Source organism: Neolamprologus brichardi, unplaced genomic scaffold (genome assembly GCF_056152115.1).
Source record: "Neolamprologus brichardi isolate AB-2024 unplaced genomic scaffold, ASM5615211v1 NODE_ptg000036l+_length_2141236_cov_1, whole genome shotgun sequence".
NCBI classification, from domain to species: domain Eukaryota; kingdom Metazoa; phylum Chordata; class Actinopteri; order Cichliformes; family Cichlidae; genus Neolamprologus; species Neolamprologus brichardi.
Genome location: NW_028270138.1, coordinates 895,001 through 907,619, shown reverse-complemented (window position 1 = coordinate 907,619; position 12,619 = coordinate 895,001). Strand labels below are relative to the sequence as shown.

Here is a 12,619-nt window from a genome sequence, read left to right as displayed (position 1 = left end):
ACTGCTCTACGTGGTGCTCTAACTGCTCTACGTGGCGCTCTAACTGCTCTACGTGGTGCTCTAACTGGTCTATGTGGCTCTAACTGGTCTACGTGGCGCTCTAACTGGTCTATGTGGCTCTAACTGGTCTATGTGGCGCTCTAACTGGTCTATGTGGCTCTAACTGCGCTACGTGGCGCTCTAACTGCTCTACGTGGTGCTCTAACTGGTCTATGTGGCTCTAACTGGTCTACGTGGCGCTCTAACTGGTCTATGTGGCTCTAACTGGTCTACGTGGCGCTCTAACTGGTCTACGTGGCGCTCTAACTGGTCTACGTGGCGCTCTAACTGGACTACGCGGCGCTCTAACTGGTCTACGTGGCGCTAACTGGTCTACGCGGTGCTCTAACTGGTCTACGTGGCGCTAACTGGTCTACGTGGCGCTCTAACTGGTCTACGTGGTGCTCAATGGAGTGCACTCACACTGTGGGATCAGCGTTGGGACTTTGGGAATCAAACTACTGACCTGATTGGTGCACGCTGAGTTACTGCGCCCCATTGAAATGAATGCCTCCTCTACCTTTACAGAGAAACAGTTTGTATATATCTGCAAACCCTTCCTTGCTGGCTTGTGAAGATTCATGGCGATGATAAGACATTACTGCTGATGATGGTTTACAGGCCAGGCAGGTGAAATATTAACTCTAAGAGCTGCTATAAATAACCCCACTGAACAAAGCAGTCATGCATATGGACAGCATCCTTTGGCTCACTGCTGATGTGATTTACACACACGTCAGATTTATCCATCGTCTTCTTTTCATCTTCTCATTACTCTCTTACGTATACACCTCAAAGACGGTGCTGAGATGTATATTTATGCTACACAGGCTGCATGTGCTGCTGTGTGTTTCATGCATGATCCCAATGAACTGGGTGCACACTGAGATCATTCGGGTCCAAGGACACATTCACACATGCATTTGGTACTTTGGCAGATTCTTCTGGATTCACATGCAGTTCACAGAATAAGATGCAAGGTTGAGTCAGTGACAGGCTAAAAATAGACTTCTCCACTTATTAACATTCCTCCATGAACTGACATGTGACAGCATCACACTGGCTTATTGGAAATTAAGTTCTGTCTCTTTCTACAGTTGGATAATCACTCTCTATGTGAAATATCCAGGTTGCTTCCTGCACACGTCAGTCATCATTACAGGAAATCAGCAGCTCAGACAGTGAACTGATGATTGTTTATCACAGCAGCAACATGCCAGAGGGACTGGATGTGTCTGAAACATGACTGGGACCTGTTTGCATCTCACTGGACACAAAGACCAAACATCAGAACTTGTTTTTCAAAGACTGTATATTTAATGAAAAATGTCAATTATCAAGTGGAATCATGAGGTGATGTGCTTTGCCTACAGAGAACACAGCGTCCATGCTGCTCTACCCCACTTGAAGCTGCACACGGCTGCTCCTACCATTATCCTCTAGAGCTGCCACAATGATTGTTTTGATAGTCGACTAGTCACCGAGTATTTTTGCGATTAGTCGACTAATCAGATCATCATCCATTGGACATAAAATGTACAGCTTATTGCACCAGCAGCATCTGCTCTTATATAACTATCATTAGCTTACAGCTTTAAGTGTTTAAGGTCTGTGCTAACTAAAAATAAAGACAAGATGATAGTTTATTAAATTTTAATGAAATTTGCAGATTGTTTCGGTGAAGTTTAATAAACTCCTTGCTATCTAAAATATAACAGGACACCGGAGTAAATTCTCAGCATCTCACACTTCTGATGATCAGCTGTCTGCTTGATGTTTATTCAGCTGTGTAAAAACTATAACTTTAATCTCAGCCAAACCGATTTACTCAGGAACAAATAAAATACTGAAAACAGCCAAACAATAACATTTTTAAGTTATCTAAGTGACTTATATATCATGTTTAACCTGAGTAGTGAAAGACGGCGGTGGGTTTGAAAACGATTAGCCGGGAGTCCGGTGTTCTCACGGCTCTAGTGAGCCTAGCCCCCGGCTAGCTATCGAGCTAGTGGCTAACAGACGTCTCCGAAAACGTCGGAGCGCTTTTGAAAATATGTGGTGTCTTGATAAACTGAGCAGATATTTGAGGTTTACACAGCTACATTCTTGCCTGAAAATATGTTAAACCTTTATTTTGTGACCCAGAAAGAATAATAAGAGTAATATTAAAACTAACTAGCTGCCGCCATTGTTGGAAACTGAGCTGGGCTGCGCTATGAATTCTGGGACACAGCTTCTTCTTCTTCGGGGTTTAACGGCAGCTGGCATCCTTGTACATGCAGTGCTGCCATCTTCTGTTTCAGTCCGTTATTACACTCTTAAATCCTACTACTTATTCCTGCGTCTTTTGTGATCTTACAAAGCTTCAAACGACGCGTCGACTATTAAATTAGTCGTCGACGATTTTGATAGTCGACTAATCGTGACTAGTCAACTGTGGGGGGCCAGTAGGCCCCTGCTCCACACTCACCACAGTAACACCTGTGTTAAGTTTGCAGACGGTGGTGGGACTCATTTCTGGAGGGATGAGCACGCCTACAGGGATGAGGTGGAGCAGCTGACAGCGTGGTGTAGGAACAACAACTTGGTCTTGAACACCACAAAGACCACAAAGACAAAGACCATCGACGGGGTCTGAATGGAGAAGGTCTGAGAGAGTCAGGGACCCCTGAAAACATCCAGATGAACAGAATCTAATTTTAGGATTTCCTCACCTGGATGATTGCGCGTGCATCGAGACATCAGGGAGGACCTGACATACAAACACACCGCTGAGGTAGTGAAGCAGCTCCGAATAAGACCCGACTCTCAGAGAGAATCACACCCTGACTAACTGCTGGAGTCCTTTCATCACTGCTCAGCTTTTCAGAGACCCCACAGTTCCCACAGTTCCCACAGAGCAGTCACGTTTGGGACTTTGTCCCCTTGATAATAAACACCTTCACTTAGAAACTGCATTTTGTGTTTAATGGCGTTATCTTTGACTAACATTTAATTTGTTTGATGATCTGAAACATTTAAGTGAAAAATGTGAAATGAGGACTGGACAAAGACTTTGCCCCCTCCCCCACTGTGTATGTGAACTCAGTGTAGGAGGAAGGAGGAGGAACACTCACCTGTCTGATGGTCCGGGCCACCAGACTCTCAAGAACTGGGCCTCGATCTTCATGCAATAGATGGACTTCATCCAAGATGAGCAGCCGTACGATCTGTGACAGAGCCACATCTCCAACACTCTTCCTGGTCACAACGTCCCACTTCTCCGGAGTGGTCACCAACATCTGAAAACAGGACACGTTCCTCTATAGATGATCATGCATTTCCCCTTCAAGAACTTGTTCTATGATAAAATGTTTCTCCAGTAAAACGAAAGGAACTGAACATCAGCAAACCTGAGAAACTAAACAAAGAATCAAACATGACACGAGCCACTGCTGCCCTGCAGGCGGACTCATCGTGCATGTGGTGCATTTGTCTGTGATGTGTATGACAAACATCGTCCTTTAGGGAAAATCACTGAAACGCATCACAGCTCGGATCACGAAGGGGATAGATGCACAAAAATAATCTATATAAGAGATTTATTAAAGTCATATAAAAATAGATTAGTAAATATAAGAAAGAACACTACCACACATTATTGGAGCAAAGCAGGAGTGGATCACAACAAACATGGAGGTTATTAAATCGTATAATCAAAAAGGGCTCGAAGAACAAGACTCATCCAGAACATTTTAGAAAAGATGAAGATTGTGCTTCATAAAATTAAACACACTGCAAATAAACTGAATGATTTCTTTGGATATGTTGGCTTTAATGCAACACAAGAAATTCAAGAAGAAATAATAATGAACTAAATAAACACATCACTCAGTTTGTTGTAGCTGTGACTCACAGAGGAATACTTGATGTTCTCAAAACAACATTAAAAAAACCCACTGATTGTTTCAGTATTGACGTGATTTTAGTTTAAAGTATTATAGTGCAAACGTTCACATACATGTGTAACCTGGTACGTTCCCCTCCATCCATAAAAACCGAGGCTTAGGGTTACCCACTACAACTACAGATCAATAACTCAGTTCTCAGAAATCTTAGAAAAATGATTTAATAAACTTGATACATATGTTGAGAAACATAATAAGTGATAATACGGCAGAGCGGATATGCAACAGATAATGAGGAATATACTGCTGGTGTTTTATTCACTTAAACATTGATGATATTATATTACTGAATAAACCAGACAGATGTGGTATAAGAGGGATCGCATACACGTGCATGAAAAGTTACCTGGATCAATAAAACTTGTGGTGTTCCTCAGGGCTCTGTGCTGGGCCCTGAACGATTCATATATAAATGTGTTTGTTTGCTGATGATGCCGCTGTGTATCAATCAGATAAAAACCTAGAACAGCTTCTGACTGCAGTGGAAAAGGAGGTAACTGTACCAATAAGTTATTGTTAAATATAAAACAAAATGTGTTATTTTTGGCACCAGACAGATGAAACGTGGCTAAAATCAGGGCTGATGGAGCTGAAATTGAAAGAGAGAATAAATGTGTTGGAGTGATCATTGATGACACGCTGAGCTGGAAGTCTCATATGAACCATGTGAAAACGAAACCTGTCAAAAACCATCAGCTGTTAGCTGTGCAGAGATCAACCAAACAAAGCTGAACAGGAAATCATCACTTTATTGTTCTCTGCTTTTCCAAATATGACTGATTGTCTACAGATACGGGCTAATGCATATAAAACCAAAGTTACAAAAAAGTAAGAATTATGAATCGAACTATATGGAAAAACTAACATTGTGCTTATTAATCTGAACCCTGAACTGTCAGGATGCAGCTGAATATAAAAAGGACAAACATAAAGACGTGTGTCTGTGGGAGGAGCTAACGTGTGGCATCGTTGTGACTGCTGTAGTTCATGTAAATCAAGAATGAAGACGAGTAATAATAAAAACACTGAAACTCTTGTTTTGCCTGGATTATTGTGATGAAATGTAATTTAATGTAGTGACTTATCTAAGGTGGAAGTTTACCTTTGTTGCTCTTTTGCTTGGAGCCTGATGTAAATGCTTGCTAAATGATCTTTTGTTAAAGGTTTTGCATAATAAGCGTGTGCTTCAGCCAATAGCTTCCTGATTAGCCTCATGTGCTGGATCACTGAGATCTGAATGCTCATCAAAATAAATCAATTTTAAAAGTGTGTAGACGGTAATCTGGATACAGATCCCTTTATATGGCGACCACATATAGCCAAACACCTCCACACACAGTGACAGTTTCATCGTATAATAAAGTTCTGCATTTACATGTACAGGTTTGTAGGTGACATCCCTCCATCCTGGGAATCAGAGCTCTTGAGCTGAGCTCCGGCTGTTGGGCTGCAGGTAACGACTCTGTCGTCTACGGACGTCTCGGACACGTCAGGGAAAAGAGCTGAAGTTCACAGTGAGCTGGACGGACGCTGCACTGGTGGATCCAAACGTTTGATAAGAGTGTGCTGGGAGTTTCTTTCTCAGGCCCTACAGCGACCTCCAGCTCCCACCTCCACCAAAGCTTTGTTGGCGTGTAGGCCTGTGGGGGCTGAACACCGGCTGACAGGTGCAGGTGGATTACAGCCTTGTAGCTGCCGAGGCAGAGACTGGAGAGTGGGAGTTTAGAGAGGCCGTGAAAGTGTTCAGTTTGTGCCCACAGTGGGCAGGACTCAGTGTAGCCGTGCCTCTGTACACCACCACAGCTGTTTAGGAATTACTGCCATTTTTATGCAAAGCCCCCACCGTCAGAGACCGAACAAGAACTACACGACGACGAGGCCTGTTCCCGTCTCCTCCCTGACTGATCCTGAGCAGCTGCAGTAGCTGTTCACGCTCAGCATGAGCTGTGAGAGAAGCAGGTCCTCATTAGGCTGAGAGAAATGGTAAAAATGGTCAAACGGCTGCATTTGTATAGCGCTTTACACTACATCCACACATCCACCCATCCACACACTGGTGAGGCAGCTACATGTAGCCACAGCTGCCCTGGGCGCACTGGCAGAGGCGTGTCAGATAAACAGTGTGGAGAGGAGCGACGTGCTGCCAGCTCAGCAACACACAAATTACATTTAAAAAATCTCAAAACACAAATGAAGTGGACGACGTTAAAATTGTGTCCTTGGTTTATACAAACGTCTTCATCCAGGCCAGTTCTCAACAGCCAGGACGAAGGTGTCACTTCAACTCAGGGAACAAGAAACTGATTGGACACGATTTCACAAAGTAAGAATGACCCACAGCATCAGCATCAGTCACCTGACGAGGGCCCTGAGCAGCTGCCACAGCTCTGACAGACTCATGTCCATCACTCTTACTGGCTGAACTGGTTTTGGAAGAACAAGTTTATGAATGGACCTGAAACACCAGACAAACAAACCCACAACAGATTATTGTTAATGAGCGGGGAGATGCAGGACTGTCTGCATGGATTTATTTCACTGTTGTCATGGCAACGTGCACCTAGGTTTCACATCATCTGTTCTCATCTCGCTCAGCTCCTGACACTATGACAGCACCGGCCACGCCCAGGCACTAATGAATATATCAGCTAGCACTGGCACAATGCTTACACATCAATCAGCTGGTATTTGTTTACTCGAACACATCTGGAAACATCTGGAACATCGGTCACACCCAAAAGGAGTTTCCATGAGTGGATTCATTCCCACGCTGTTTGAAGCCAAAGCAGCGGCGATGTTAGATTGCTGGGTGGTCACTGCCCACAGACCTGCTGCATCACAGCAATCAAAGGTAACGACAGACGTTAGACTGTCCCCCTGTGTGCTGAGTTACAGTACGTACCCTGTGCCCGTCGATGAGCCTGACGGCGTGGTCAGTATAAACGCTGCTACTTTGCCTCTCAGACTAATTAAACTGAAGAGCATCAGGATATCTTTCTGAATCAAACGACAACAGAAAGCTGCTCTGCGTACGTCGTAGTATCTGCAGCTTCCAGAGCAATATTTGTCTCTGTTTGAGGAAAAAATACTACAATGCATAATTAATGGAGTGTGAAGCTGTTGGAGGATGTGCAAACTCCTATTAGAGTCTTCCTGTAAAAGCAGTTCATTAAATTCCCTCTAGTTTGCATTTAAATCAATCTATGCAGCCATTAGAGACGCTCACAGGAAAGAAGCGCTCGCTCCTAATTGGACGTACCGGTTAATTTAAATGGAGGCTCTGGCAAATGGAGCCGAGGCCAAAGTGCTTTTTTAATTGCTTTACAAACACACACGAGGAGGCGCAGAGAAAACATGTAATTGTTTTCCTTAATGGCGTTATTTAGCCTGTTAATCTAATGATCGCTGCAGGACTGCAATCAACCCCTAAATTGGCTCATTCTTCATATTTCATAGAAGAAAATGTAAGTTAAGGTTTCTCAAACGTGACAATTTAATCAGACAAATTCACACACGTGAGGAATAAAGTGGCCTCGAAAAATGGTTCTTTTCAAACATTAATTACTGAATTAGAGCAAAGAGACAACCTGCTTATCAAATATGTAACAACACGTCAGAGCAGCCGGCTTCAGCCGAGGGCGAGGACCAGGAGCCTCACCGCAGACGGGAATCATCAACTCATTGATTTAATTACTATAACAAACTCGTATTTTTACAACGAGCTGCTGATTACTGAGTATAAATGTGACTGATTGGATTCTTAGACTACGAGCCGGCTTCACGTGTTGATGTGTGGACAGAAACACTCAGTCCAAGCTGACATTCCTCACCGCTCCTGTGCACAGATGAATGCCTGTGCCCCCCTTTGGGAATACTTAGGCTGAAACATGTTCAGCGTTGGGAGACACCAGTGACATTTCCTGCAGCACTTCCAAGGAAACCTCGTTACCGTATCATCAGACAGTATAGAGACGTCTTTACGCCATTTATCTGGATGTGCCGGAGAACATCTGATGAACGGTTGATTTGTTACTTATTCCTGATCTTTACACATCCATAACTCACACTTTACAAACGTTCACACAGGTTTCTGAAAGTCTTTGTAGCCACACTCGTTCAGTGAACCTGGTTGATGTTACAACGAGCTGCTGCTGGGTTTATGGTCATTACAGGTTTTTATTGTGCTGCACTTTCATTGACAATGATGACTGTGATATTTTAGACAACAGATCAGATCCCTTCATGTCTCGGCTTCATCTGTGGGTGTAACGAACACACACAGCAAACACACACGTTGTTTGGTCACAGTATTAGTTATTGACTCCATCAGAAATGCTCCAAGAACAACCACATGGAGACGTCCACGCAGCCGTGGGGAACTACACAAAACTATTTACTCCCACCAGTGTTGGTCAAGTTACCTGAAAACTGTAATCAGTAACTAATTACTGATTACTTCCCCAAAAAAGTAATCCCGTTACTTTACTGATTACTTATTTTAAAACGTAATTAGTTACTTAGTTACTTTTTAAAAACACGATTTACAACCTGAATAGGTGATAAAGTGATAGATCTTTCAGCCCAATTCTACTTTTTCTGCATAATCATCATACAAAATGTAATCAAATGGAAAAGTCTCTTTTTAAAACTTGTTTTATTAGTTTTAATCTTTTAACTTTATGCATCAAGCAAACATTTAATTATCTGCAACATTCTCTGACTGGAAGAAATTAGTTTAACATTTAAACCTATTTTCTGCACATTCCAGCACATAAAATAAAATATTTTGTGTGTTTACACTCAGTCTTTCAAATAGATGCAAGTAAAACACAGCAGAAAATAAATAAAGTCAAAGACTAGCGGTCCTGTTGCTCTATTTTCACCTGTAAAGCAGGAGTGGGGTAGGCGGAGGGTTACCCTGGTGCAGGTGTGCAGCGGTCAGTGGAAGAATCCGCGAGTTTCTCTGTGAGTTTCCCATTACGTCGTAGCTACTCGGTGCTTGTTTGGAAGTTTAGGGGTTTTTTCACTGTAAAAAGAAGTTTTCTTCCCACGCACAACGGACACTAATGTTTTTGTCACTTTTTATGGAATCAAACTCAAAGTAAGTTCAGTACTTCCACGCTTTAAACGCTGCACGCTCATACTCTCTCTGCACTCGATATATGATCCATTGTTGATCTGCACACAGCTGTTGTCACCAACGTCGCACTCGCTTACGTCACTGTCATGAGACATTCTCGCAAAAAATCACGGTTTTAGTAACGCAGTAACGCAGCGTTCCTACGGGAAAGTAACGGTAATCTAATTACCGTTTTTGCAATAGTAATCCCTTACTTTACTCGTTACTTGAAAAAAGTAATCAGATTACAGTAAACATGTAATTAAACAGATAACAGAGTTTTAATCTGCAGGAAGTGCAGCTGCAGCTACATCCCTGCAGCTCGCTGCCTCAGTGGGAGGAAGTTGTTGCTCACTGGTGCGAGCTGAGGTTAGCACGGACACGTGCAGCCACATCTCGCCAACTCTCAGCACTTAAACGCTAATTACTGACATCGCTGAGAGAGCATCAGACGATGATCACTTGACTAAATGATCTTTACAGTAAGAGCGGTGACTCAGCCCAGCACTTCAGTAATGACCTGATCTTCCTGCAGCTGCTTTGATGGCTCGTCTTTACACCGACCTGCAGTTTATGGCCCGTTCTGCTTTTTCCCTCGATCAGGAAACACTCATCCTCACACTCGCTGCTCCTCACTGCCATTAACTCATGTTTCACTCTGGACAGAGCAAAGGTGCCCGGACGTCCCCGCGTGCCGTCCAAACCACGCTGGCTTCCACATGGCAGGATCCCTCCAAACTCTTTCTGTTTCCATAGTAACTCTGTTACAGAGAGGAGCACGTAGGAGGCTGAGGTGGGCGGGTGGACGATGGAGTGGGTCGGTTAGAGAGAAGCGTTCACTACATTGTGATATGTTAACAACTAACAGCCTGTCAAGGCCAACTGTAATGAGAACCTTCTCAAAGCTGCACTCTGTGCATGAGTCTGTGCACGAGTCTGTGCACGAGTCCGTGCACGAGTCCGTGCACGAGTCCGTGCACGAGTCCGTGCGAGCGCGCACGTCGTTACACTCTGATGTGGAAAAATCCTTTCAGTGGGAGCTGCTGCTCTCTCCTGCTGCTCAGTGAGTGGATGACGCTGGATTTGACGAGTGGGAGGAATAAAATAAAAAGGAAAGTGACCAGTGGAGAAGAGCAGCAGAGTGTTCGTGTCCTGCAATCATTACACTGTCATGTTTTTATGTGACACCACGCCAATCCAACTGTGCTTTAACTCTGGGGTTTGCTCTGTTTGCAGATTTGATCACACTTTGTGTAAGAAGCACAGTGAGGGACACAAACGTGATTCATCCTTTCACAGACTCATGAAATGCATCCTTCACTGTCACTTTCAAAGAAAGTCTTTGACCTGTGAGGTCGCAGAGACGTCCAGGCTCTGATGCTCACAATAATGCGTGATATTGCTGCAGGCACGAGGGCACCGAGGCGTCCCTCTGCAGCGGTGAGGCTGGATCCCCTCTCTTGCAGGTTTGGGTTACTTGTTGTCATGTTGTGAAGGTTACTTTTAAAATGTATTCCATTACAGATTACAGATTACATGCCCCAAAATGTATTCTGTAACGTATTCCGTTACGTTACTCAATGAGAGTAACGTATTCTGAATACTTTGGATTACTTAATATATTATCATGCTGTTTACAACTACATGAATGTACTATTGCTGTGATTTATTACTGTTACTGAAGGTCCGCGGCTCCGAACCGTAGTAAAGGGACCTCTGGCTAATACGGTGGGTTCTGTGTCGGCTCGTAGCTGAAAACTAGCTTTACTTTGTTGTCTGGGTCAACTTTGCTAGCAGAGACAGAGAGAGGCGTTGAAAGGCTGCTCCAACAGAACTTATTGTTTCAGAGGAAAACACGAACACGGTGTACAGTCGAGTCTTAATAGCTTACTTACAGCTGGGCTCGTCAGGCTCTCTTCTTGGCTGCAGTGGTTATTATTATATTTACATGCTTCCAGCTCCCGTTTCTGCTCGATGACAGCTCGTACTTTTCCTTTTTCTCCCTCCCTCGCTCACAGACACATAACGGGTATGGCAGTCCATTCTCCCTGCAGCACGGACTACACTGCCCATGATGCTACATTCTTTAGAGCTATACCGGTAGCATTCTGCCTGTTAGCTTAGCACAACAACAACAAGGCCTCTCTCACCCAGGAAACACGCAGAGAGAGAGCGGCACCCTGTAACCATGGCAACCGTAACGCTGCCTGGAACAACAGAACGTAGCTGTCAAACAAAACCCAAACAGTCCTGACCCGCCACAATATGAAACAGGGAAGTACCGCCGTGTAATCCATTTATTTCAACAAAGTAACTGTATTCTAAATACCACCTTTTTAAACGGTAACTGTAACGGAATACTTTACTCATATTTTGTATTTTAAATACTTAACGGCGGTACATGTACTCCGTTACTCCCCAACACTGCTTGTTGTTCATTGGTGCACGTTTCTTCTCCTCGCAGAGTCAGAAACTACGTGGTGTCTTTGTGTGCTTCAGAAACATGCCAGCTGACGGTCCTCTGGAGTCCGTCCAGGTGTTTGGACGTAAAAACCCACCAGTGCAGGAGGGGGGACGTCCTGAGGAGCCGGTGGAGCGTGGCATCGCACACATCTACACCAGCCACAGCCCTGCTTGCACCAGAAGGATGTGGATGAGGCCTCTGAGACGGAGATCCAGGACATCCTAATCCAGTACGACAGCAGTGATTTTCCTTCTTTTACCTGATGTGCTGTTTTTGACGATGGTTGTGTAACGATCCCGATAAAGGTCAAAGGGCACAACATGCAAGTCTCATAAAGCACGAGTTCTTAGAAGTATTTGCTTCCCTTCCTCACGCTGTCACGCAGAAAGCCCACTATCAACATCAAAGGTGTGTGATGAAAGGAGCGAGGGGAGACGAAACAAACCAAGGTTACAGAGCATGACATCACTCGGGCCGCTAAACGTGGATCCAGCTCTGCACTCCACACTTTGTGCACGTCGGAGGCATTAGAGAGAGTTCAAAGTGAAGCTGCAGAGCTGCTCTGAACCTGACTAATCATTCTCTTTGTGTAATCTCATCATATGATGGAGATGCAGGAACACCTTCAGATTAGCTGGAATTGGCCTCATTTCTGACACACACACACACTTTGTACTCATAAGTCCCATCAGACGTACGAAGGGTAAATCTGAGCTGTGCGATCTGTTAAATCCAACTCTTTGGATTTAACAGATATGCAGGTTTTCCCGGTGTTCCCGCTCCAAGTGTCGTTCAGGTTCAGCAGCCTCGACGTCTCACAGCCGCAGGACTAAACTCTCTCATCATCTTTTCTTTGGCTTCATCCTCTTTGACACAGAAACGTCTCATTTAAACCTAAAGAAACATTAAAAATGCCGCCAGCATTTCACTTATGAAACTTAGAGTGAACATGCGTCCTTACACCGGCTGCTTCCTGCGTGTAGTCCACGACAGCGTCTGTCACAACAAGCAGCAGTTAAACTGTGTTTGTATGGGTCAGTTCTGTATTTA

The 12,619-nt window shown here is 44.2% G+C and overlaps 1 protein-coding gene across 5 annotated transcripts in view; it reads right to left on the bottom strand.

Moving 5' to 3' along the window:
* The window catches only part of ascc3 (activating signal cointegrator 1 complex subunit 3), a 150,032-nt gene that overhangs the window by 71,791 nt on the left and 65,622 nt on the right, over positions 1-12,619 (bottom strand). For all 5 annotated transcript variants that reach the window (XM_087837591.1, XM_087837593.1, XM_087837592.1 and 2 more), the window contains exon 11: positions 3,156-3,320. In XM_087837591.1, coding sequence (XP_087693717.1) covers positions 3,156-3,320 — 165 coding nt within the window. The remainder of the gene's footprint in view (positions 1-3,155; positions 3,321-12,619) is intronic.